Consider the following 26,745-nt stretch of genomic DNA (forward strand, 5'->3'; position numbering starts at 1 on the left):
ATGCCACTCTTAATATTGGGGTTGTGGATTCAAGCCCCATGTTTGGTGTAGACAGTCCTTTTTTTTTTTTTAAATAAAGATTTTATTTAGTATTTGATACAGAGAGAGAGAGAAACAGTAGGAGAGGGAGAGGGAGAAACAGACTCCCACTGAGCCGGGAGCCTGACGTGGGATGCGATCCCAGGATCCCGGGATCATGACCTGAGCTGAAGGCAGACACTCAACTGACTGAGCCACCCAGACACCGGGTACAGACATTACTTAAAAACAAAAAAAAATTTTCTGAATCTTTAAAAAAAAAAAAAAAAAGACGGCTATATCTGGGAGATATAAATGCAGGCATTCAGGCAGAGAAGATAGCCTGGGCCAGAGTACAGAAGGTCAAGAACATGGCATTGTCTGGAAATCAGTGGTGATAGAGTATGGTTCACACATAGGATGGCATGGGGGAGGGTATGAAATTATATAGTGTGAAGGGCCTTATATGCCCTGCGTTAGAATTTCAGCTTTTTTCCTCCATCATCATTTTCCATGGTGTGTTATGTGAACCACATTTGGTATGTTTGATAATTTTTTAGTATTACACTAATAAAATCCACCTCATTTTTTTTTAAAGATTTTATTTATTTATTTGACAGAGAGAGATCACAACTAGGCAGAGAGGCAGTCAGAGAGGGAAGAGGAGGAAGCAGGCTCGCCGCCGAGCAGAGAGCCCGATGCGGGGCTCGATCCCGGGACCCTGAGACCATGACCTGAGCCGAAGGCAGAGGCCTTAACCCACTGAGCCACCCAGGCACCCCAAAATTCACCTCATTTTAATATTATATATTTATTACCAAAAAAATAAGATCCTAACACTTCTACCTTATGGTTTTTATGGATGTTATAATGTGCCATTTAACAAATCAGTTTTCTTAAAATTATGAAACAAAGGCGAAATGCATGTAAAGTAAAAAACCAGAAATTGATAAAATCTTTTAGATGTCTTGGAATCATTGAAGGGTTTAAGTAGAACATAGATCTAATTAAATTTACATGTTATATAAGGAGTTAGTTATGTATTATTGTTTTGTTGTGGTTTTGTAGTGGTATGGCTGACGGATGATGAGGGTCTAAACCAGGACAGAAGGGATAACTATAACAATAGGCAGTGGTAGGTGCAGGATTTGGTGATTAATAGGTGGTTGATTATGAAGGTTGAGGGAAAAGGATAAAACTTAGGTACTCCCGGGTCTTTGACTTGGTTAGCTGGGTGAGGAGGTAAAGTTCATGTAGATGGAGAATGCAAAAGGAAAAGGAGTATATTCCATTGCACATCTCAGGCACTTCAGATCTTCGAGTTGGACATACCAGTCTATGGCACAGGAAAGATTTTATTAGGTAAGTAGTAGTTGAAGACTTTGGACTTTATACCTAGGGGACGTATGAAGTAAGGAGCTAGAAGCAAGAAGGAAGCACATGGTAGGGAGTAGGGTGGCAGGCAGTGGAAGAGGAGCCTGCAAAGGAAACTGAGAAGTAGAAGTCAGTAAAGCTTAATACCCTTAAAACCAAGGAGGATTGGTGGTTGCAAGGAGAAGAGTAGTCATCAGCTAAGCTGAGGTTTGAAAAGTAGTCGCCCTGGGGAGGGCAGGTTAGGGTGGATGATCAAAAGGGACTCTAGACTTTTGCCTTATTTGGTTAATTTTTTAAATTTTACATAAAATGTACTCATAAAAGTAGTACTGCATTAAACAATTTAAGTATTCAGTTAGGTGTGGCATTTTTTTTAAAGATTTTATTTATTCATTTAAGAGAGAAAAAGCACAATGAGGGAGGAGGGTCAAAGGGAGAGGAGAGGGGGAAGCAGTCTCCCCGCCTAGCACGAGCCCGATGTGCGGCTCTATCCCAAAACCCTGATATCATGACCTGACTCGAAGGCAGACACTTAACTGACTGAGCCACCCAGGGGCCCCAGGTATGGCATTTCTAATTCTGATTTTGAGAGCCCTTAGAGTGAATAGTAGAAAAGGAAGCTCTAGGTAGCAGAGGGATCAGATTGTCAATGGAAGGTTTAGAAGTGGGGCATGTAAGATAGTCCTTCATTAAACTTGCTTTTTTTGTTTGTGCTAGAGAATTATCAATGAATTAAGGGTCATTTGTACAGGGAGAGCTTACCTTCCTGTGATTGCCTTTTGTGGAGTCTACCATCCATTACATATAAAGGGATGGAAAGTGACATGGATGGGTAGAATGTTAACTTTAGAATAATCTGACTCTGAATTCCTCCTCACTAATATTTACCTCCCTATTTGCAGCCTTGTCAGCTATTGTCTTGGAGTAAATAATTAACATTTAATGGTCCCCTGAGGTATGACAGGCACTGTTTTCTTTAATGTCTCTATATGTTAATCCTTTCTCTCTGTGTCCTACTATATAGTGTGAGTGAAAGGAATATTATTTCTTCTGTCCTTGTACAACTATATACTGTTTCTGAACCTTAGTTTTTGCATCTATTAAATGGGAAATGTCCATTTTTAAGATTGTGAGGCTTAAAGATAACATAAATGCATCTGGTCTTTAACCTAGCACTTTGTATGCTTAAAAGTATTGCTTTGCTACCTTCTGCTGCTTTGTCTGCCTTTTCCATTAAGTGAGCATCTTAATAAACTCTTAAGATAGTAAAATTCTTCACATCATAAATTACATATTTAGGACTCAGAATCCAGTTTGTGAAGCAAAACCAATGTAAGAGTAAATAGCCCATTACAGTAAATTCAAATCCCTAAACTAAAAAATAAATACATTTATAAATAAACGCATCACACCATTAGCAAAAAACAAAGTATGAATTTTTTGAGCCATATAACCTATGTACATTTCTAGAAATGAAACTGGAATATGTTTCCGTTGTTTCTGTTAGTTTTCCTTGTTTTTTGTTTATGTAGCCAGTAGGCATTTGAATTACAATTTTGTATTTGTTTTCTACCATTTCTTGTCATCCTTAGTAATACAAAAGTAGCAATGGCATGCAGTAGTTAACACATTAGCTATGGTGTGAAAAAGGTTTTGCCATGTAGCCTAATAGAGTATGATGGTGAGAAAGTTATTTAACTTCTCTGTGCTTCTCTTTTCTCATTCATAAAAAATAATACTTATCTCCTAGGGTTGTTGTGAGGAATAAATGAGTTAATACATAGGAAATGCTCAGAAGAGCCCAGCATATAGTATGCATTCATTAAGTATTAGATGCTCCTTCTGGTTTTGGGTTACTATTTTCTGTGGGACTTTCAACAGTTATTTAACCTCCCTAAACTTTAGTTTCTTTATTTGTATAATATCTATATCATTGGTTCCTGTAAGAATGAATATATGTGATGTATAAAAAGGGCAAAGAGCCTCCATAGATGTTAGTTCTGGTTATTACTGTTTTGACTAGCATTAGCAATGGAACATGGTGGTGCTGACAGTGCTGTGAAATTCAGAGTTCTGTAAATTAGAATGAGCAAATGAAGTAATTAAGAAAATCGCAATTTTTTTTTCTGTTAGTAAATTCCATGCGTTTTACTTTTCAGACAGTACTACAACAAGTCATCAGTGATGGCTCAAAATATGGATTAAAAAGCGAGCTTTTCTCTGGTCTTCCCCAGAAGAAGATCGTGGTCGAATTCAGGTGAGTGCCTACTCATGTGTTTGTTGGTTAGTCAAGGTAGCTGGGCAGGTAAGTGTTTTACCATTATCATCTGGGGCCTCAGGACATAACACATGGAAAAACAGAAAACCAGTGAGATTATATTATTATATTATTACATATTATATTATTACATATTATATATATATATATTACATATTATTATATATATTATATATTACATATTATATTATTACAGTGAACTGATCACTGTACCACGAATAATAAAAAAAAAGACTCCAGTAAAAAAAAGTCTGGTGATTATGGTTTTTTTTAATTAAGTATTTAATAGTTAACTTTTTTTTTTAGAAGAAATACTTATTCCATCTTCGTAGACTCTTAAAGCTGAGGTAATGGTTACTACCATATTAAGAATTTTAAAGTAATGTGATTACCAGAGAACAAAGCCTTGTGGTATTTGTAATATAAACATTTTTTTAAATTACAGAAAACTAGCTTTAAGTTTTAATATGCCTCTAAATAATTCTCATTACTTTCTGTTGCACTGTCAGTATATCTATCTAATTTTTGAGCTGTTTTTAGGCAACCAAAACAGAAAGGGAGCACTTTCAGAGTATAGCTGACCGGTTGACAGCTCATGGAAAAGATCAGAGATACTGTATTGTAATTGTATTTGCCTTCCTAAAAGTGAACGAGTCTTGATGAACTGTTTTCCCACTTGGAAAGTTAGAACTTGCTGTACCCTTTTATTTTCTTAACTATATATTCCTGTGGAGAATTTTTTTAAAAAATGATGAGGGAATTATTTCAGATTTCCTAATTCTTTTTTTTTTTTTAAGATTTTATTTATTTATTTGACAGACAGAGATCACAAGTAGGCAGAGAGGCAGGCAGAGAGAGAGAGGAGGAAGCAGGCTCCCCACTGAGCAGAGAGCCCGATGTGGGGCTCGATCCCAGGACCCTGGGATCATGACCTGAGCTGAAGGCAGAGGCTTTAACCCATTGAGCCACCCAGGCGCCCCCAGATTTCCTAATTCTTTATTATGACTTATTGTGGTAACAAACTTAGTTATGGTCAGCACCCAGATAACCAGAGGCAAGAGAAGGTTTTATATATTCTACACTTGTACTGTCTCTGCCACTCTCAAAAAAGACAGACTCTCTGAGATTCAGTAAACTTGTTTATGGTAAGGACTGATGGTGAGTAAACTCATGCTCCTACTGAGTAAACAAATAGTATGGATAAATCTTATACTACCATTACACCCCAATCATATTTTAAGTTGAGTTTAAACATTAGTTGTATCACAGAGAGGAGAGGGACTTCATGAGGTCATCTTCCCACCAGAGAAGAATTGCATGAAGGCCATCCCTCAAAGAAAGTTGCCTGCTCTTTTCCCTCAATGAAAGTTGTGTAACAAGCTACTCTAACATTTAATACAGGAATTGGCAAATTTCAGCCCATGGGCAAAATCCAACCTGCCATATGTTTTTGTAATTAAAGTTTTATTGGAACATAAGCTTGCACTTTCATTTACATGTTGACTACAGTGGCTGCTTTCATAATACAGTGGCAGTTGAGTAGAATTGAATGGAACAGTTGAGATAGAGATCTGATGGCCCACAAGCCTAAAATATTACTATCTGATTCTTTAAGGAAAAGTGTATCGACTCATGACTAGTGTCTTGAGACAACTGTTTTAATGTTCATGACCCTGTAGATCTTGAAATCATGGATGGCTTAGTGCAGTGGTTCTTTGACTTGCATGTTGTCATTTGTAGTTCTGGTCATGTGGAAACTGTACTGGGGCTAGAAATCCAGGTGACTCATTTACTTGTCTGGCAGCTTACCTGAAGGCTGGCCTGGCATCTCTCTCTCTCCCCAGTGTCTCTCAGCTGCCTTACTATTTTTATTTCATAGTATTTTATTGTCATTTTATAAAAAACAACTTTGTAGGCAACAGCACAGAGGATCATAGGGGAAGAGAGGAGAAAACTGAACATGAACAGGAAGTTAACAGAGAGAGAAAAACCATAAGGGACTCTTAACTAGGGAACAAACTGAGGGTTGCTGGAGGGGAGGTAGATGGAGAGGATGGGGTAATTGGGTGATGGGCATTAAAGAGGGTATGTGAAATAATGAGCACTGGGTGTTACACACAGCTCATAAATTGTTGAACACTACATCTGAGACTAATGATGTACTATATGTTGGCTGATTGAATTTAAATAAAAACATCTGTTACCATGAATAATTTAAATTAAAAAATAAAATCGACTTTATTCTGCTTACTTTGGTCCTCCTTTTCTAGTTTCTTAAAGGAGAACCTTAGGTTACTTACTAGTTTGAAACCTTTCTTCTTTTCTAATACATTCCATGCTGTAGATTTCTCTGCTGTAGCTCACAGATTTGCTATTTAATTTGCTAGGGGTAAACTTGTTTGTTCTCATTCTGTCAGGGATCACAGTCCTTCACCATCCAGTTTATAAAACTAGTGTTTCATATATTTTTCTGGTTTTCTGGTTGTTTAAGGCAGAAGGGTAAATCCCATCCTTATTATTCTGTCTTGGTGGGAAGTGGAAGATTCCTTGTTTTTTAACCTATAGAAGGACATTTGCTTACTTCCTCAATAATGATTAAATGAGCATTCTTGTAGTGTCATATTTTCATAATTGTGCACATATTAATATAGCATCAAGTATTTAAATTATATCCTTTATATAAATCTTTAGAAATAGATCAAAATTAAGTTCTCATTTTACCACTTTTATCCAGCTGTGTTCAAGTTAACTTCTTATTTTCTAATATTGAGAAACCTGTGTGAAATTTTCAGACATATACAGAACACAACAGTATAATTAAGTCCCATACCCTTTCACCCAGATTCAAGAGTTGTCAGGATATTGCCACATTTGCTTCATTATCCTTTTTCCATGTTGCTTTAGTCCCCTCATCTGTAAAGTAAGAGATGAGGGCACCTTAGCTCACAACTCTTATGAGTATTAAATGGGTTAATGTATGTAAAGTGTGTGAAACTGTGCCTGTCAGGTAGTGAGTGCTCTAGAAATATTTGCTGTTGTCAAATTATCGAGTACAACTTTTGATAGATAATACCCAATGTAAACAAAATTTCTTTGGGGTCAGTAATTTTTTAGAGGATAAAGGGTTTACATCTAGTATACAAAGTTTAATTCCTAATAATCTGCATTGTTTTTGTGTCAGAAAAATATCTCTGAATTTCTTCATCCTTTTTATCAGTCCTTAAATGTATCTGCTTCCTAAGTGTGCCATTCTCTGTGTATGGTACTACCTCATGAGTGACAGGATCAATTTCACTAAGGATGATTCTTTCTGAGTTCTAATTTATCATTGCTCTAAATTTCTAATTTTTCACTTATCTTTGCCCTAAATTACCAAAGGCCTTAATCCCCAATTGTATTAAACTGTGGAGGCATGACCTAGTTGATTTTAGAACTCTTGTTCTTAGAACAGAAATATAACTTTTGGAATTATTTGCAGTTCACCCAACGTTGCCAAAAAATTTCATGTTGGACATTTGCGTTCTACCATCATAGGTAAGTGTCATTAGTTTCATACGAAACACGACTTTGGGGCAGTATTTTATAATGCATTCTAATGGTTTAATGCTTAAATAACAGTAAGACAAAAAACAAAGTTCAAATTTATATGAGCTTGATGCTAATTAAATATTACATAAAATGGGAAAAATTGGTTTAGAAGTAAAAAAAAAAAATTGTTTCAAAACCAAAAGGTTAACTCAAACTGATTTTAACTGTTAGATTTGTTAATATTTTTAACTTTTTAAAAATATGTATGCATATAAAGAAGATCATATAAAGAAGAAAGATGCAAAATGAAAATAGTTACATGGGGATGATAATAATCCCCCCAGTTTTTTGGTTCATAGACTTTGTTTTAAAAAAAGAAATAGTGTTATATATTAATTATATCTCCATTAAAAAAGAAGCTCAGTCTCAATCATTTGAGTACTAACTGGAGCATTCAAGAGTGGAAATTGAAATAAGACTGTTCTAAGAAAGATTGCTATTGTACTTCATAGTTGTAATGCTTCAGTGTAGGTGTATATACTAAGATTTTCATTTATTTAAACATGATGTGATGCAGTAGCCCAGTTTGAAATTGCAGTTAGAATTGAAAGAGACTGTGAAGTTTCTCATCTAGTGTATCTTCTGGTATGCAAATATATTACATACTTGAGGGAGAGCCATTTAACCTGTCATTTGAATACTTACTTTGTGGCATAGATCATTAATGAGCTGGAGTCACCTGTCATTGTTGGAAAGATCTTGTGGGGCATTTTAAGAGAGAAAATGACAGGACTTGATTTTAAAAAGAATATAAAAAACATACTATATATGAAAAGCTATCTACTCAGGCCGAAAGTAAATGATGGACAGAGCATAGTAAAGTTGTTTGAAAGTTGTTAAGGAAAATTTTGGACCAAGAAGAGATAATACTGGGAATTCATTTACCATGTCTGAAGTTTTCATGTATTAATTCAGTTAATTTCACAACAGTCATATTTGTTACACCTGTTAACTGTGGTCTATGGAAACTCATATACCAAAAGTAAATTTTCCAAAATCATTCCAAAAGCCTAGGTTTGTGTTATTTGGTTGGTTTGCAGGATAATAAGTTGCTAATTTAAAAACTAATTAAAAATAGGAATATAGTATTGAGTAGCAGCTAAAGAAGATTGCTGTTGGAACTACGTATTTAGACTGGGAAAGTCTAAAAGTAGGGAAGCTGGAAAAGTAGCTGTTGTAATTTAAGTCAGATATGCATATTGGTGAAGGATTATTTGGAGAAAACTATATCCACTGTTGGAAAAGCAGGCAAGGATTTATTACAGGATGCTGAATAGTTTGCAAAGTTGTTGGAAGTGCTGAAGAAGTTTTGGATTAAGTAACCTAAATGACTCCCAAAATCATACCATAGAGCTTGGCCATGAAGGGAGCTTCTGCCTTTTCTGCAGTCCCTTCCAGTGGCAACCATGCTACCACAGTCACAGGAAGCTGCCATTAGACCTGTCAGGCCTTCTAGAATTCATATTAGCAAAAGAGGCAGCCCCATACCCTTTCAGTTCCCGTGAAAGTCATATGACAGGATACTGTGCTATTAGTGACGCCACCAAAAAAAAAAAAAAAAAAAAAAAGCCTCCACACTCCACAGCTAGCTTATCAGGAAAAAATAGAAGTAGCTCCCCTTTCACTTCATTTCTGCCTTCTAAGTCTCATGCACAGTGTATCTGAATGCCCTAACATAAGGGCACAGTAGGAGAGTGGAGTGGATGCTGAATGTCAAACCAGTGTCAGCAGTATAAGAAGATGAAGTTCTCGAACTCCCTGGTACTCTTAGGAGCAGGCATGAGGAAATAGACTTAAGTGATTCAAAGAAGGAAGAGTGGGCTATCAAGAAAAGACACAGTATGGCTCAGGCTCTTTAAGGCTTAGCCAAATTATTTCTTGTTAATTACTGAGATTCTGTTCTTTTCTGTCTTTGAAATTGTTATTCTAACTTGTATTCCCAACTCCCATGGATGTTGCTGAAAATACTGTTCTTGAGAAAATTGTGAGATTCTTTGGAATAACTAACTGCCCCCAAAATAATTCTCTACTCCCTTTCCTAATGTAGATGAAAACGCCATAATGAATATTTTAGTAAAAAAAAATTGAGTTGGCAAATTTTGTCAAAAAAAATTTTCTGTGTTATGCTTTGATAATAGAGAAGCACATGGTTCTTATGCCAAAATGGATAACAAGAATGAGAAACTGTATTTTGTTGATTACTAGGAAATTTTATAGCAAATCTCGAAGAAGCATTAGGACATCAAGTAACCAGAATAAATTACCTTGGGGATTGGGGCATGCAGTTTGGTAAGTAAGTCTGAGATTTGATCTTTCATTTCACTGTTAAGTTTAATTTCTTTTAATATTATGTTACTTGATCCTGACAGAGTATAGGCAGAATCCAGTGGATAAAGTAGATAAAATAGTGCCTCCTACCTTTTTTTTTTTTTCATGGCTCTTTTGCATAAAGCTTGTTTTCTATTTGTTAGAGTAATTCTCACTACACAGATAAGTTTGAGAGAGGAAATTTCACACATTCAGAGAAATACCTGAAAAATACAGGCTTTTGTGGTTTTAATAAAGAAAAGTAGCTTACATTTGTCAAATGCAAAAGTGAATGTACCAGGAAAGCAGTAAGTCTAGCTATATATACCCTTCTCAACTACAGCCCTGCCATTTTTAGAACAAGTGAAGAAGTCCAGCCTCCCTGGGCCATCATACATGGAGGGTTATCTGTTAGACACTGAGCCAGTGGCATAGAGGAAAAAGAAAGTGGAATACTTTGGCTCCTTCTTTTTTTTTTTTTTTTCTAAGATTTTATTTATTTATTTGACAGAGAGAGGGATCACAAGTAGGCAAAGAGTCAGGCAGAGAGAGAGAGAGAGAAGCAGGCTCCCGCCAAGCAAAGAGCCCGATGCGGGGCTCAATCCCAGGACACCGAGATCATGACCAGAGCCGAAGGCAGCGGCTTAATCCACTGAGCCACCCAGGCGCCCCGGCTCCTTCTTAAATTGTACAGTGGCAGGAGGTCAGGAAGGAGTAAGACCCAAACAGCTAAATGCTGTAAATTATCTGTAATGTCGTGACTTTACTCAGAACCATTCCTTGCTCATAATATACCAGTAATCAAGGAAGGGCAAGATAAAATGAAGTTGCTAAGGTAGTAAAGTACTGGTAGTTGCATGTGAAATGCAAGCTTTTAAAAACCTTTGGCAACTACTGTGTGTGTTTTAAGATCCAGCCCTTGTGTCACACAGATAGACCCTTGCCTCCATCTCACATCACGACGTTCCTAGTAGCCAGCTGTACTCAGATATGCTTGTATGTAGTCTGTTCTTAATTTGTATGCTTCTCTCCCCTGCTAGCTGATATATTCCTTGAAGGCATGGACTGTGTCTTCATTATTTGTTTGTCCGTAGTGCATGGAACATAAGAAGAACTAAGAGTGATCAATGCATCTGTTGTGGGAAGTATTTTATAGTACTAATCCAAAAGAAAGGCTAGATAATATTTTAAAGCTTCTATAAAGTGCGGCATGCACTGCCAGTTCTAAAGTTCACTGATACTGTTATGTTCTATCTTATCTAGTGAAATGAAATCAAAGTTTCCAAAAGACAGATTTATCATGATCTTCTCTTTCATTTCAGTTAATAAAAATCTCTTTTAGACTCTAAAAAGGGTAGAACTTAAACCAGTTATCAGTGCCATTAGTATTCATTGTGGGGGAATCAGAAAACATGCCCTGCATTTTAAAGACCCACCTGCAGTTCACAACAGCTGGTAGTCAGAGGTTTAGGCTCGAGGCTCAACAGTCAGATTTAATAGATGGTATCCACTTTACATTAATTTAACCGATTTATGCATTTCACAGGCATTAGCAAATATGGTGATTTTAGTATTCTTTAATTTTAGCTTCAGGATTTTATTATTGCAGTGTTTCTCTAAAGGACTGCTATGGTTAATGATCTGTCACCATTTCCATTATAACCATCATTGTTAAAGAGTTTTAATTTGGGCTGTTTCAGCTATCTCATATTGAAAGTTGGCAGATAGTTTCTAAGCACAAAATTAGTTTTTGAAAATATATTAGGTTGAATGTTAAATGGAGATTGGCCTTTACTTTTCCTATTTCCATTTTTTAGATACTCTGGGCATCTTTCCACATTCTGCTCCCAAGACCCTGAATCATAATCACATTTGTTTCTGCTTAAATTGAATAGGGCTAGTACATTTTTCTTCCATAGAGTTGTAGAAATAGATTGGTTTTTAAAATAATTGAACAACCTTTTATTGCTCTTGACCCCAGGCTGCATATATCCTTTCAAACTGAAATCGTGGTCATCTTTTAGCAAGAATATCTTAAGAATATAAGTACTCATTGTCTGTTACCTCAATTATTATTTTTTAAAAAAATTGAGGTTCAAATTAACACTAACCCAGAATGCTGAACTTACCATCAGAGACCCCCCCAAAAAAAAAAAAAAAAACAAACCATTGACAAATAAGAGACAAATACATGGCCAGATAAAAAAGAATTTTGTTGATTGGCCACCTTGAATGGGAGAGGTAAATCAGGTATGTTTTGAGTTTTATCTTTTATTATTTTCCTTCAGTCATTGGTTTAAGAACTAATATTAGAACACCAAGCCAATTTCTACCTTTGTTTTATTTTGACACCTTCAAGTTTAGTAAGAAAGTTCTGAAATCACTTCCTATCAACTTGTTTTCAGAAATTTTAAACATCCAGTTTTTAGAATCATGATGTCCTTCCCTAGGAGAGCTGTTTTATTATGTCTGCTAGGGAAGTGTTAGGCACTGTTAGTACAAAGACAAGTTAGTCCTAGACCCTACCTTTTATGAGTTCATAATCTGTTGGTGTCTGTGAAGTTAATTGCAGTGATCTGTTCAATATAGTGAATTTGTGGTTCGGTACATTGAATTTAACTTACACGAGTTTATGGGGTAGCTGAAGATGATAGCCTATGTTTGCAGCGCTCTCAGGACATAGAATTATGAGAATTTGATCTTTTGATACAACTGAACCTGTTCCCTGCCATGTCTGTTCTCTACTGTGCCATTTTATAATGTTTTCATTTACGGATTATTGTGGTAGGTCTTCTGGGAACTGGCTTCCAGCTGTTTGGCTATGAAGAAAAACTTCAGTCCAATCCTTTACAGCATCTCTTTGAAGTAAGTTGGCAAGAAAGAATAGTGGAAAGTGTCTTATTTTTTTCAGAGTACTATGCAGATTAATTTTTAATCCCAGAGGTTTTAAAAAACCTTCCTTAAAACAGGGAACCGAAACAATTGAAAATGTTTTTAGTTTACTAGGGAGTTCTTTTCCTTTTCATATCCAAGTGTTTGTCTTTTATTTCTGTTTTAGTTGATTTGGGACAGTATTTCTCTAGATATAGAGTTGTCTTAGAATAAACACGTAAGACAATAGCTTCAACACAGATTTCTTTAATTTTTTCATCAGTTGCTATGTAATTGTAGCTGCCTTCATGGCAATAACTATAATTCATTTAGAATTGAAAAACATGAGTATATACTTTTTCCTCTTGGTCTGCTGTAGTTGGAAGGTACACAAGTTTCTCAGAATTTGTGTGTGCTTTTTTTCATTTCTATCTTTGGGCTCCTCCTGACTTTTTCCCAGTGTGAACTCCTTCCTTTTCTGCCTCATTTAGTCCTTGGGTACTTTGATTCTCTGTCCTCAGTTTTTCCTGAAGTTCATTAGTAAAGGTCTTTCTGTACAATTAATCTCCAGAGATGTGTTTCCTTTTCATCGTCCTAGTTGTTATCTCTGCTGCTTCTGGGCCTCACAAAAGAAACACCAGTACAACATTAGCTGTGTTGGTGCTGTACGGGGAATCGACTAAAGCTCTCCTTCCTGTGTGTGAGGAAGAGCACTTAGCAAAATAATGCTTTACTTCTCTAGCCAGTGCTACCAAGAATGCTTCATCATTTTCCTTTTTTTTTTTTTTTTTTAAGATTTTATTTATTTATTTGACAGACATCACAAGTAGGCAGAGAGGCAGGCAGAGAGGGGTGGGGTAAGCAGGCTCCTTGCCAAGCAGAGAACCCGATGCGGGGCTCGATCGCAGGACCCTGGGATCATGACCTGAGCTGAAAGCAGAGTCTTAAAACCCACTGAGCCACCCCGGCGCCCCCATCATTTTCCTTTTTGATAAGTGATTTTTCTCCTGTGGCTTTGTAGTTAAATTTAACAAAAATCACATTGTAATGCTTAAAGACCTTTAAGGGTTTATAATTTCCTCCTGAGTCCAGGCCTGCACTGCACTATAAAAGTCTACGTTTTGATTTAGAAAAGTAATCAAAAAGATTTTTTTTCTCTTTTCCATTGAGTTTTATTGATAAGCAAGAGTTTTAAAATTAATAATTCTTTATGGTTGTTCATAAGTAAAGCATGCCACCTTCGTGCCTGGAATTTTTATTGTATTACTTTTCAAAACTTGGAAATGGCAAGTATTTTTTTTACCACAAGCTTAATGAACCGTTCTTCAGCTCTGAGCCAACATAGACACTGATGCTACAGAAGATACAAATACTTGCTCAGAGATCTTATGTCATTAGGAGAACATTTTTAAGAATTTAGAGTACATTTGAGAGTTCCTATTTTCCTCTTTCTCCCACCCTACCTCAGAGGTTTTATTTAATCCTGAAAATAGTAAGTCATTGTTGCTCATAGTATTTTAAATATTTTAGTAAAGTCTGTTTTCACTCCGTAGAAACTTAAATGTATCTTTCTTTGTATTCAGTGTACTACAGATCTCCAGGGTTTTGAGACTCATAAAAAGCGGGAGATTGCACCTCTATATAGAGGTTGTTAATTGATGGATGCACATGAGGAAGGAACAAGGGCAGAGGCACTTCTCTGAATAACTGAAACCTCGAGGAACAGTGGCATTGCTTTCATTAAGTCTTCTTTTGCCTAGAAGCTTCATAGGGAAGCAACATTTATAAACAAAAGAGAACAAGTCTAATACAACCACCTTGCTGTTTGTAATAAAAGAGAAATCCATTAGGTGCTAACTGGCTCTCTTCCTCCTTCCTTTGGAGGATGGAAAAAAAATGCAGAGCCTAAAGTGGCAGCCACCAGGTTATTTTATCTTTGTACTAATTTTTGCAGACCCAGTTTTCATTTTAAAACTATAATTGTCATTGCAGATTACCTTCAACAAAAACATGTAGCATAAATGAGGATTTTTTTTCTTTTTTTTTTCTTTTTTTGAGCTTGAGGCATATATTAATAAATTATTTTAGCCTGTTCCTAAAAGAAAACCTGTACCATGGTTGGATCCCTGGTTTTTCCCGTGTGAAATTGTAGTTAGTTGTAAGCTTTTTGAGAGGAAGGACCATGTTTTCCTCATATTTTATTGCCAGCCCCATAGATTATGCTTTGTCATTAAATTTTGAGTGAATTTGATCTTATGGATCTTTTTGTCCCTTTATCTTCTATTTAAACTCTTCACAGTATAGGGAAAGAGAGTACATGCCTCAATATCATAAAAGCCATTTATGAAAAACCCACAATGAATATCATTCTAGATGGGGAAAAACAGAGAGTTTTTCCCCTAAGTTCAGGAACATGGCAGGGATGTCCACTCTCACCACAGCTGTTCAACATAGTACTGGAAGTCCTAGCCTCAGTGGTCAGACATCAAAAGAAAGAAAAGCATCCAAATCGGAAAAGATGTTGAACTCCCACTCTTTGCCACTGATGTGATATTTTATGTGGAAAACCCAAAAGATTCCACTTAAAAATTGCTAGAATTCATACAGGAATTCAGTAAAGTGGCAGGATATAAAATCAGTGTGCAGAAATCAGTGCATTTCTATACACCAACAACAAGACAGAAGAAAGAGAAATTAAGGAGTCAATCCCATTTATATTTGCACCCAAAACCATTAGATACCTAGGAATAAACCTAACCAAAGAGGCAAAGGATCTGTACTCAGAATATCATAGAACACTCATGAAAGAAATTGAGGAAGACACAAAGAAATGGAAAAATGTTCCATGTTCATGGATTGGAAGAACAAATATTGTGATAATGTCTGTGCTTACCTAGAGCAATTTACATATTCAGTGGAATCCCTCTCAAAACACCATCAACTTTTTTCACAGAACTGGAACAAATAATCCTAAAATTTGTATGGAACCAGAAAAGATCCCAAATAGCCAAAGGAATGTTAACAAAGAAAACCAAAGCTGATGGCATCACAGTTCTGAACTTCAGCTGTAATCATTAAGTTGTATAATATAAAACCTATTGTGTAGCTCTAGGGAAGAACTAACTATTGTAGGATACAGTACTTACCATTCCTCAGTACCTGACTTCATTACGTAGTGTACTGATGAAGAACCCAAGGGCTCGACCCAGGATTCTAGCCAGGTGGTCTGGCTCCCAAGTACTCACTGCATTGCCAGGCCCTCCACTGGCATTATAGAATGCCTTTGCGGCCCTTCATTTCCATTGGTTGTAATAACTTAAATAACATTTCCCTTTTTCCCATCCTCAAATTGCTGTACCAGGAACACAATTGATAGTTTACTTGTCACAGTTTCAACCTTCCGGAGTATCTGTTTTGAATTTGGCCGTGGCCATCCAGTGGCAGTTTGTGGCCTGCCTCCCTTTGAGTGGCACCATGATCAGTATCCACCAGGTTCAGTTTCTCAGTTTTTGTATATAGAAATTACAGAATAATTTTAGTATTTCCTTTCTATGATGAAAATATTTAACACCTATAATCATTTCTCTCCTGAATTCCATTTTTTTGCTTTGCTTCATTACAGTTTTTCTGTGTGCTAAAGTCATTTTTTCCCCATGATGTCTGGCTGTATTGTGTGTGGACTTGGGACTTATGTTGATCAACATGTAAAGCCTTTTATTTAGATTTGTTGTCATGAAATGGAGAAAGGGGTTTTAGAATAGTTTATCCTCCCTGAATTAGCTAATAAGTTAAGTAAGTAATATATTTACTCTTCAGAATTCACAGTATTGGTCAAAAAACCATAAAAGCTTTGGAACATGTATCAAAAAGCCTTTCCACTTTCAAAAAGTAATTTCTTCTGGTAAAAAGTTAGCAAGTGTTAAATCCAAATCCTGAGTATTTGGATATCACCATTTACTTTTTTACCTGTTCTAATGAAGCTTTTCGAAATAATTTCTCTAGGTTTCTTCTAGGTTTAAACTACTTAAATGGACCTCTGGGCACCAGAGTGGCTGAGTTGGTTAAGCATCTGACTCTTGATTTTGGCTCAGATCGTAATCTCGGAGTTGTGAGCTCCAACTCCATATCAGGCGCTTGCTTAAAATTCTCCCTCTGGGGGTACTTAGGTGTCTCCGTGGGTTAAGCCTCTGCTTTCGGCTCAGGTCATGATCTCCTGGTTCTGAGATCGAGCCTGGCATCAGGCTCTCTGCTTAGCGGGGAGTCTGCTTCCCACTCTCTCTGCCTGCCTCTCTGCCTACTTGTGATTTCTCTCCTGTCAAATAAATAAATAAAATCTTTGGGGGGAAAAAAAAAGATTCTCCCTCTGCCTCTCTCTCTCTCTCTCTCAAAAAAAAAGAAACATACTTGAATGGACCTTGGTAACATCTAACACTGTTTTAAGAAGGTATAATCCAGTCTTTTTTTTTTTTTTTGCTACAGAAGTTTTTAGGACTTGACTCATTGCATGTTGCTTATTAATAATGGATTTTGATAACCATAGAAATGACTCTGAAATATGAGCAGCCTCTCATAGAGAAAATATTATGCCAGTAAGTATGCATTAGCACTGTATCCTATCACTGGCATTCATAAAGGTAACCTGATATATTAACTCAATAGTATAAATTTTCTCTTAAGTTCATAATGACCCTGGCAGTATTTATTATTTTACCCTTTTTCTTTTTAAAATGATTTGAGATAATTACAGTGATGGGCATTTAATTTTAAAAAATAGAAATTCAGAGGATAACATATTAACATATTACTAGGTAGCAGTATATTAGAGGTTTGACCCTGAGTTTCCCCCGTATCAGTAGCAAAAAAAAAAAAAAAAGTGAGTAGAAAATAGGGCAAGATCAAAACCCCAAATTCATGAGTGATAATAATTACTTGCTGTCACCTTTTTAAATGTGGAATAGTATCTGTCCGTCAAGACACCATATTTTACCTAGCTTTAGATTCTCAAAAAAAAAAAGTTTCTCAAACTTAAGAAAGTAATTCAAGACTAAATCAATTCTAGACATAGGGAATTATTTATGCAGTTAGAAACTTTTATAGACTTGAATTCAAGAGTTCTCTATTGGTCAGGTCATGTTACTTTTCTTCAGAGAAAGGGACTGTTACCGTTGGTGTATATTTTACTCATTATAACGCCTGAAAGAAATAGCTCCTAAATTATAAGCCTAATTAAATTTGAACCCAGCCACACTTTGACAGTGGTTTTAAGAGTCAGCTTAAGTCTTTGTTGAGTGTTTCTCATCTCCCAAATCATAGAGTTCCCCAGACTCTCATGTGCATCTCAGGATGGGCATGGAGGCCTTTCCTTGTCTTCAGTTCACAGTGGTCTTGACTGATATACCCAGTATCCAAGGCTATCTAATGACCTGGAGACACACAGCTCTGCTTATATGACCACCTTCACCTGGGAGATCCTAGCTGTGGCCTAGTTCCATAGGACTAGAGATCAGCTTCCCTGTGTGGGGGTACTGCAACCATTTCCCTCAGAGGGCAACAGCTTTTTTTTTTTTTTTCCTTCCCCTGGGGATGTTTCCCCATCCACTCGTCAATCTAGGCAATTCTCCTTTCCTCTTTCCTGGCAGCATTTCTGCTCTACCATTGCTCTTGACCATCTTCCCCAAAGCTACTAGCCTTTATCCCTAAACCCTACCCTTCTAAGGGTTAGTACAGTGTCCTTTGTCCTCTGAGAGTGTTAGAACAAGGATGGGAATACTGAGCAAGGCCAGAGTACATGTTAATAGCTCAGAAATTATCACACCTCGTTGAAATGTGCAAAAACCCTTTTTTTTTCAGCATGAGAAATGTGTAATACTGTTTACTATTACCTAATAAACACAAGAAGTTAATCGTTATCACCCTTGAATAAAGGGATAAGATATCATGGATATTAATACAAACAAAGAATAAAAATAGGACATTCCAAATATTGAAAGAAGATGAATAGGTAGTAAAATGCTAATTATATACTGGTAATGACATACTAAGGAGACATACTAATGACATACAAGGAGAAACTTGGTAATCACTTCAAGTTATTTTTTTAAATCTAGCAAGTTTTGATTTTATTATTAACTGATATATTGATCTTTTAAATTATAACTATTATTTGTTTGAATTTCTTTAATATTTATTTTAACACAGTTCTATAAGAAATTTCTCATCAAGCAGCAGCATTAAACTAACAATGAGCTTGTTTTAATTATAATCATGAATTTTTTTTTCCTAAAAAATGAGATAGAAATTAAATGCATTTTAAGGTAGAGGACAAATACACAGTTAACAGTGTCTTTAGACCTGTTTAGAGTCTAATTAATGCTAACCATTCTTAGCAGTTATTCTTTGTTTTAAACAAAAATAATCAGGGTTAGGGTTAGAGCCCTGTACCGAAGAATAAACTGTCTGTGTTGATAATGGTATTCTGAAATCAAATTTAAGAGATTAAAGGATATTATATACTATTTTATTTTTTGCACTTATATCTTTACATATGGACAGATTTTCTCAAGAGCTGACTGTAGTTATCTTAATCAGTTAAATTAGAAATAAAATGTCATGTGCTTTTTGGGAATAACAGCATCTAGAAATAGTGAAAAGGGTAATATTCCTTTAGTCTTAAACAGTTAATTCTGTAAAGGAAATAGAACTCATTTTTGCATTCTGGTAACTAAAAAATTATTTCCATCCTCAAGAACATTTTGCCTAAGCCACATTCTTATTATTATATCCAAATTTGAAATTTCCTTTTTATTCCTTTTGTGTCTAGACCTAGCCTCAAAAGGAAGCTATCTTGAAAATACATACATTTTTTTTAAATGCATACATTCTAAGCCTGAAAAGCTTATGGTAACTAAATTTAAGACTGTCTGTAATTTCAGAAATATGTAGTATTAAATTTATCTTGTGAAGGAAAATGCATTTTCTTTCTAAAATGGTGAGGAATGTTAATAATTACAGTTTTATATTGTACATTTACAGGCAGATTGTTAAGTGCTAATTAAGGCTCTTTTATTGTTCTGCTTGATAGTGTCAGTTGATTTTCAGTAATGTTTGGTTTATAACTGCAAATTGCTGAAATGCCAAGATTCCTCAAGTATAAGTAAGGGTTTGGTTTTGTTTATTTTGTTTTAATGATTTCTATTTTAAGTTTTAAGAAAGGGAAGAGACTCTGGTAAAGTTTTTTTCTAAAAATACTCTTATCAGAAGTTCACATGCATATTCAATTTTTAAATGTTGGCTATGAGTATAGAGTCCTAGATTTAAAAGGAAAAAAGCCATTTCTAAAAATAAGGATATTTTATATATGTTTGCTTTTAAATGGTGTATGAACATGGGTGTGTGGTGGGTGGGTGGGTGGGTGGGTGGGTGAGAGAGATTTTGAACCACAAATCATAGAGACCTATGTATGCCTTTGTTCCTGTAGGCTGAACTGTTGAACTGGTGTCACTAGGTAGATAGGTCATTCAAAAGTCAAGAGGTTTGCAGTTCACTGTCTTACAGTGACTGTTTTTCCACACCTTGCCAAAATCATCTTCTGTTCTTATTCTGGACTTATTTCATGGGAGCACATGGAAATTAATTTCCTATGATATGTGTGTCTGGTCTCCTAAGACCACCACCAAGTTTGGTAACTCATTAAGAGGACTCACAGGATTCCACGTATAGTTGTACTCACAGCTATGATTTATTACAGCAAAAGGTTGCATAGCAACATCAGTAAAGGGAAAGGCACATGTGGTGAAGTCTGTTGGAAACCAGGTCCAAGCATCTGAGAGTCTTTTCCTAGTGGAGTCACATAGGATACACGCAGGTCCTTCTGCAACAGACTGCGACAATATGCATGAAATGTTGTCTGCCAGGGAAGCTTATCAGGTGCTCCGTGCCCCAAGTTTCTGTTGGAGTTTGATCGTGTACGCACCCTCTGCTTAGCATGTTCTAAAATGCCAAACTCCCAGAAGCAAAGCAAGTGTTTAGCATAAACTGTATTGTTTTCATAGTTTAAGCACAGTGACCCGCTTGGTGGGAACATTTCCCAAATCCAAGTTCCCAGATGCCAGCCAAGGGCTAACCTTGCGAACAGGACATTTTAAGGATAGCAATCTCAGGTCTGCTATATATTAACTCTTTCTGCACAAGGTGCTTTAAAGAGGAAAAAAAAATGAGGTAGTTTTAACTTTTGGAGAGACTATTTATTCATCTCTGCCATTCCAGAAATTAACACAAGCCATCTAATGAAAAGTAAGGCATTTGACCTTGACATAAATGTTTAATCTCCTGTTCTTCTGTTGTTAGTATCTTGTGGGTATAAACCACATTACAGTTGTCCCATTGTTCTCTCCAGCAATAAGATCATTTTTATCTGCCATTGATATTTTGATATTACTATAATAGTTTAGATGCCTCATGTTTCTTTGGTAATTTATTTGCCAATTTTTATTACTTTTGTGCTACTTTAATAGCTTTCTGGAAAAAAATATAAGGAGAGTAAATTTGTCATTCATGTTTTATCCTGTAAGTAAAATCTTTTTTTTTTTTTTTTTTTTTGAGAGGGGGAGAGAGAGAGGAAGGGAGGGGAGAGACAATCTTAAGCAGACTCCACACCTAGCGCAGAGCCCAATTCAGGGCTCCTGAGACCACCACCTGAGCCGAAATTAAGAGTTGGATCCTTAACCAACTGAGCCGTCCAGGCACCCCTAGAAGTAAAATCTTTATAGTCCGTATGTTGTGTAACTTCAGTACTACTTGAGGTGCAAAGTTGATGTTTCATTATCATTTATAAACTTGCATTTTGGAGACTGGAATACTTTTAACTAAATTGTGAACACAGAATCATAGAATTGCAAGAGCCCTTAATAAGCAGTCCAACTCCATTCCTGTCATTGCGTGGGGGCAGAACTAAACCAGCCAAGACAGATGATGCAAAAATACTCCAGAAGTAAGTGGTCCACACAGCTCAGGAGCCCGGGTGGGAGTGTAAGTAAGCCAACTATACAAAGGTCTGACTAGATCACCTATTTTATTATTCTTGCAGATTTAGAGAACAGTTCTAAAAATCTTTCTTAAAACAACTGCTGGATCAATCTTTGGCTTTGTCTTAGCCAGATTGAACAATTCTGCTTTCTTTGACCTTTTCTCAGAGAAGTTGCAGCAATAATAATTTGACTTTTTGTTTAAAAAAGAAGAAATCCTAACTTAATCTAACCCAGGCATCTGTGAACTTGGAAGGGAAGAAAAAAATTATGCATTTTATTTTCCCTAACTTTGATCACGTATTAGCATTTTCTTCCATTACTTCATCACAATTTTAAAAAAATAATAATGAGATAACTATTTCAGTGTATTATTTCCTTTATAAGCATATATATTTTACTTTATGCATTTAGGAACATTTTGAGAAGGGGTCTATAGGGTTCAGTAAAGGACCATGGCAAAAGAATAAAGAAAGGTTACAATCTGATGAGGGCAGTTGGCTAAACTTTAAATGAAAATTCTCAGCACTGTGTTTTGTTTTTTTCCATTGAAGGTAACAGTGACTAATGTTCTTCATTTAATGTACTATTGTGCTTTTAGGTTTATGTACAAGTTAATAAAGAGGCAGCAGATGATAAAAATATTGCAAAATCTGCACATGAGTTCTTCCAGCGATTAGAACTGGGTGACACGCAAGCACTTGCGCTGTGGCAGAAATTTCGGGACCTCAGCGTAGAAGAATACGTGCGGATTTACAAGGTGCCTCCCTGCTCTCCTGCTCTCCTGTGATGGGGTGCAGCTCTTGACCGTACTATCGAGTAGTGAAGTTGCTTCCTTTTTTTTCTTTTTTTTTTTTTTTTTTTGAAATAGGTTCCACAGCCAACATGGGGCTTGAACTCAGGACCCTAAGATCAAGAGCCATCTGCTCTACTTCCTGAGCCAGCCGGGGGCTGTATGAACTTACTTCTAAAGCTTGTGTTTTAAAACTAGATTTGTCATTCAGTTGCAAATTGGGATTCAAATACTGTTCTTTGGGCTGGAATTTAGAACCTCAAAAAAAAAAAATCCTGTGACCTTCACAGGCAAACACCAGGTGGCTTCTGGTATTTGTTTCAGTCTGGCTTCTCTTTTCTCTCTTCTGTTCATTCCCTCACTTTTTCTTAATCATTTTTTTCCCCTTTCACTTCCTTAGGGCTGTATGTGATGCATTTAATAAACATTTTAGGGGGTGGGAAAAATAAACAGCAAATAGAGAAAATACAAGTCTTTCTGCCATGGACTTTACGGTCCAGCATGGAGACAGCAAATTAACCAAATTAAAGACAATGGGAATTCAGCAACATACTCAGTCTGTTAGGTAGGAATGATGCTATGGAGAAAAATGAAGCAGGGAAGGGGAGGCAGAGTATGCTGTCTGTGGGTGGAATGAAAAGAATTTCATTAAAGAAACCCATATGGCTGGAGTAAGGAAGCAGGGTAAAGAGCAGAAGAAGAGGAGCTTGAAGAGGTTGTAGTGTGGGACATTGTGTGTGAGACATTCTCCAGGGCTGTCCATCCAGCTTCTTGCTGCGATGGAGATGTTCTGTGATGTGCTGTCCAGCACGCCACTAGCCTTGGGTGGCTGTCGGTCACTTGAAGCGTGAGTAGTGTTAAGAGACTAAATTTTCAATTTTATTCAATTTGAATACCCACATGGGCCTCGCAACTGCCATATCAGATAGCCCATTACTATTGTGAGGACTTGACTGATGTAGGAGGAGTTATTAGAAGGTTTGATGGAGGAGAGTGACCTGATCTTGATCTAATTTCTTATTTTCCCCATCTGTGTAACAGACTGTAGAGTAGCCCATTTTATCTGAGGGCAAGGTAATAGGACATTTAAGTAACTTTCTTTTGTTTCTGAACCCTTTTAGCGTCTAGGAGTACACTTTGATGAATACTCTGGAGAATCGTTTTATCGTGAAAAATCTCAAGAAGTCTTGAAGTTGCTGGACAGTAAAGGACTCCTACAGAAAACAGTGTATGGTTGGGTTACTATTCTTTAGTAAAGTTATTCTCTGAAAAAAATTGGTATTGGTATAGTCTTTCAGAACAATAGAATGTGGCATGCAGCCTTCCTGGCATTTTTTTATAGTGCTTTTTGCTGTTCAAAGTACTTTTCTACATATAGTCTGCTGCTGCCATGACAAAATCCTGGTAGGCTGGAAGAAAAGCTGTTACCTGCAGAAACTGAAGCACAGAAAGTACAAGCTACTGGCCTACTGTCACACAAGCTGATCATGATATAACTGGAAAAAGGAACTTACTCAACCCTGCATTAAAAAAAAAAAATACTGTGTTCAGAATGGATTTAAGGCACCTTATCTAAATAGGTAGAACACAAACTTTTTTTTTTTAAGATTTTATTTATTTATTTGACAGAGATTACAAGTAGGCAGAGAGGCATTCAGAGAGAGGAGGTAGCAGGCTCCCCACTGAGCAGAGAGCCCAATGTGGGGCTCGATCCCAGGACCCTGGGATCATGACCTGAGCCGAAGGCAGAGGCTTTAACCCACTGAGCCACCCAGGCGCCCCAAACACAAACTTTTGAGAGAGTAAAATGAGGAAATCAGGAAGCAGGGGCAGAAAAACTAATAGGGAATCAGGAATGATAATGGCATGTCATATAACACATATTGGGATGCTGTTTCCTTACTGAAGGAAATTCCTAATTTAACTTTGAGCTTCCTGTCAGCCAAACACAAAGAAATAGTACTGGTCATAGGAGCCCAGGCATCTGTAATATAGAAGCAAACCAGTTGCTTAGAAGTGCCAGTTTTTCATAGTACCAAAGAGTACTTTGTCTCATCATTTTTATGAGGAAGTAATGGATGACGTGGTTCATAACACCCTGGGTAATGTCTGTTAAGGCAGATTCTTAGATTGCCATATACAGATTCTAATTTTTGATAAGACAGGAATGACAGTAACAAAATTCTGTGGTTTATTATGCAAGTATTTTTTGGCATGTTAAAAATTAACCCAATATTTAAACCCTGTAATTTGAATTAGAAGAATATGTTTCGTGGTTAAACTGCGGTTGAAATCTCATTTTTCAACTGAGGATGTTAAAGACTTACCTAAGTGCCCTACCCAGAACTATAGAGTTTAGAAAGATAGGAAAACCAAAAATTAACTACATCGTACCTACCCAATCCTAATAGTCTTATGGTTAGATTCCTTCTTGTTTTTCTTCATTGTTGGTTATACTGCTTGTTGTTACTTAAGTTATAAAAAGTAGCTTCTGATTTGCCAAAGATAATGTTATAGATACTGTACTTTCAAAGGTCTTAATTTATTGTTTCTTCAGAGTTACGTTTTCGTATTTTTAGACGAGGAACAGCTATAGTGGATCTTTCTGGGAATGGTGACCCCTCCTCAATCTGTACTGTAATGCGGAGCGATGGGACTTCTCTCTATGCAACCAGGTTTGTATCTAATGTAGAGTTCAACATCAGAATGCATATGACTTCATTTTCTTTATTGTAGCATCAGTGCTAAAATAATCATTTTATCCTCAAAGTTGTTATTAAATCCTAGTTTCTAAATCTCTTGCTATCATCACTTCAAAATATATTTACTGGATTTCTATTTATTGCCAGTTATAGTTCCTGGAAAGTTTTGATACCATCAGGAAAGTGACTAAAGAAACTATTTACAATTAGTTAGACATCATAGGATTTCCACAGTTGAATACATTGTTCTACAAACTGTAAAACTGAGGTACCTCATAATTAACTATAAATATTTTCTAGTTGCACATTGGCAGGAAATGTATACTAGAAGGTGGTCAGTCATAGTGGCTCAGTGGTGTCCTCACTCTGTCAAGACCATCTTAAATATTAGTCCTCATTCTGACAGTGGTAAAACAGGCCAAGGGAGAAGTAGGCCATGTTACCTTTGTTTCTTCTTCTTCTTTTTCCATGACTGATCCCTGTGGAAAGGAACAGTCTCTGTTAATCAGTAAGATTGGATTTATCAAGGACACTTATATCTGGGACAAAGCCAATAGGAAGAAGATAGGACCACAAAAAAGGCACACAAGCCAGCACGGCCATACTCAGGCTCTGCTGGCAGAAGGCTGTGTTGTCTTCCAGGCTAGAGTTTTATACTGGATCATAAACCTGCTTTCATAGCATAGTTAAAGAAATGATATCTACTGCTCTTATTAACTACTGTCATTTGTTCCAGACAGCTTTATACAAGTCTCTGATTGCCTTAGAAAATCCCTTACTTTCTGTTACTTTTTTACATTTCCCTTTATCAGTTCCATACATTTGGGAGTTAGGAAGTAAGAAGAACACATGTATGTAAGAAGTACATTTCTTTTTGTAGATTAAAAAGTAATAGTAGAATAATATTTTGTGCCAACCACTTATTGCTGGACAGATTACCTAACGAAATCCTTGAGCAGTGGCTTTAAGAAATGTTTCCACTCAGATGAGACACTCCATGTCATAATGATTATAGCTGTCCTGATTTAGTTATCTTTTTTGGGCTAGCCTTCATTAGGTCTAGATTTTTCTGTGTATTTATCTTAATACCTATACGGTCTTTTCTCTTTGGGAAAATAATTGTGTTTTTTGCCACTTGTTGAAATGTTTGATTTTTCACCTCTAACTTGAGTTTCTGTGCTTGCCAGTGGGTTTCTTATAGAATGCAGCTATATATGTGGATGTGAATTAAAGGAGTTTGTTAGAACAGACAGAAGTGCGGGAGAATATTGACAAGAGCTCGAGATGAGTCTGGAGATCTCGAGTTTTGTTCTAAGATCACAACTACCACTTACCCTCCCTGAGCCATGGGTTCCTACTTTTTAATAAGAGGTGTGAACAAAATGACCTGGCATTCCTTCCTGCTTTCAGATTCAGGTTCTACAGACTCAGCTTAAAGCTTTTTCGTGTATTCTCTTTTTTTTTATTTCATTGGATCAAAAAGGCTTCTCTTTGTTTTTTCCTTGGCTTAAACCAAAAATCCAATAGGGGTATATATTTGTGATTTCATCTGGGAGATAATCTATACTGGTGTTTCACAACCTTTTTTTCCTTTTTTTTCATTATAGCCCTGCTCTCAGGAGCCGTTTTAGCCAATTTTCATACTTACCCACCTCATGAAATTTTATTACAGATACCCTATATATCTGTGGTATTGCATGCATGTATGTGCTTTATATGTAAAAAGAATAAGATTTGGGGGTGCCTGGGTGGCACAGTCAGTTAAGCATTTGACTCTTGGTTTTGGCTCAG

At 36.4% G+C, this 26,745-nt stretch overlaps 1 protein-coding gene across 2 annotated transcripts in view; it reads left to right on the forward strand.

Annotated features, from left to right (window-relative positions):
• The window catches only part of RARS2 (arginyl-tRNA synthetase 2, mitochondrial), a 64,071-nt gene that overhangs the window by 23,727 nt on the left and 13,599 nt on the right, over positions 1-26,745 (forward strand). For both annotated transcript variants that reach the window (XM_044245977.1, XM_044245983.1), the window contains 7 exons: positions 3,552-3,649; positions 7,149-7,204; positions 9,464-9,547; positions 12,354-12,430; positions 22,061-22,219; positions 23,374-23,480; positions 24,832-24,927. In XM_044245977.1, coding sequence (XP_044101912.1) covers positions 3,552-3,649; positions 7,149-7,204; positions 9,464-9,547; positions 12,354-12,430; positions 22,061-22,219; positions 23,374-23,480; positions 24,832-24,927 — 677 coding nt within the window. The remainder of the gene's footprint in view (positions 1-3,551; positions 3,650-7,148; positions 7,205-9,463; positions 9,548-12,353; positions 12,431-22,060; positions 22,220-23,373; positions 23,481-24,831; positions 24,928-26,745) is intronic.

Source organism: Neovison vison, chromosome 1 (genome assembly GCF_020171115.1).
Source record: "Neovison vison isolate M4711 chromosome 1, ASM_NN_V1, whole genome shotgun sequence".
NCBI lineage: Eukaryota > Metazoa > Chordata > Mammalia > Carnivora > Mustelidae > Neogale > Neogale vison.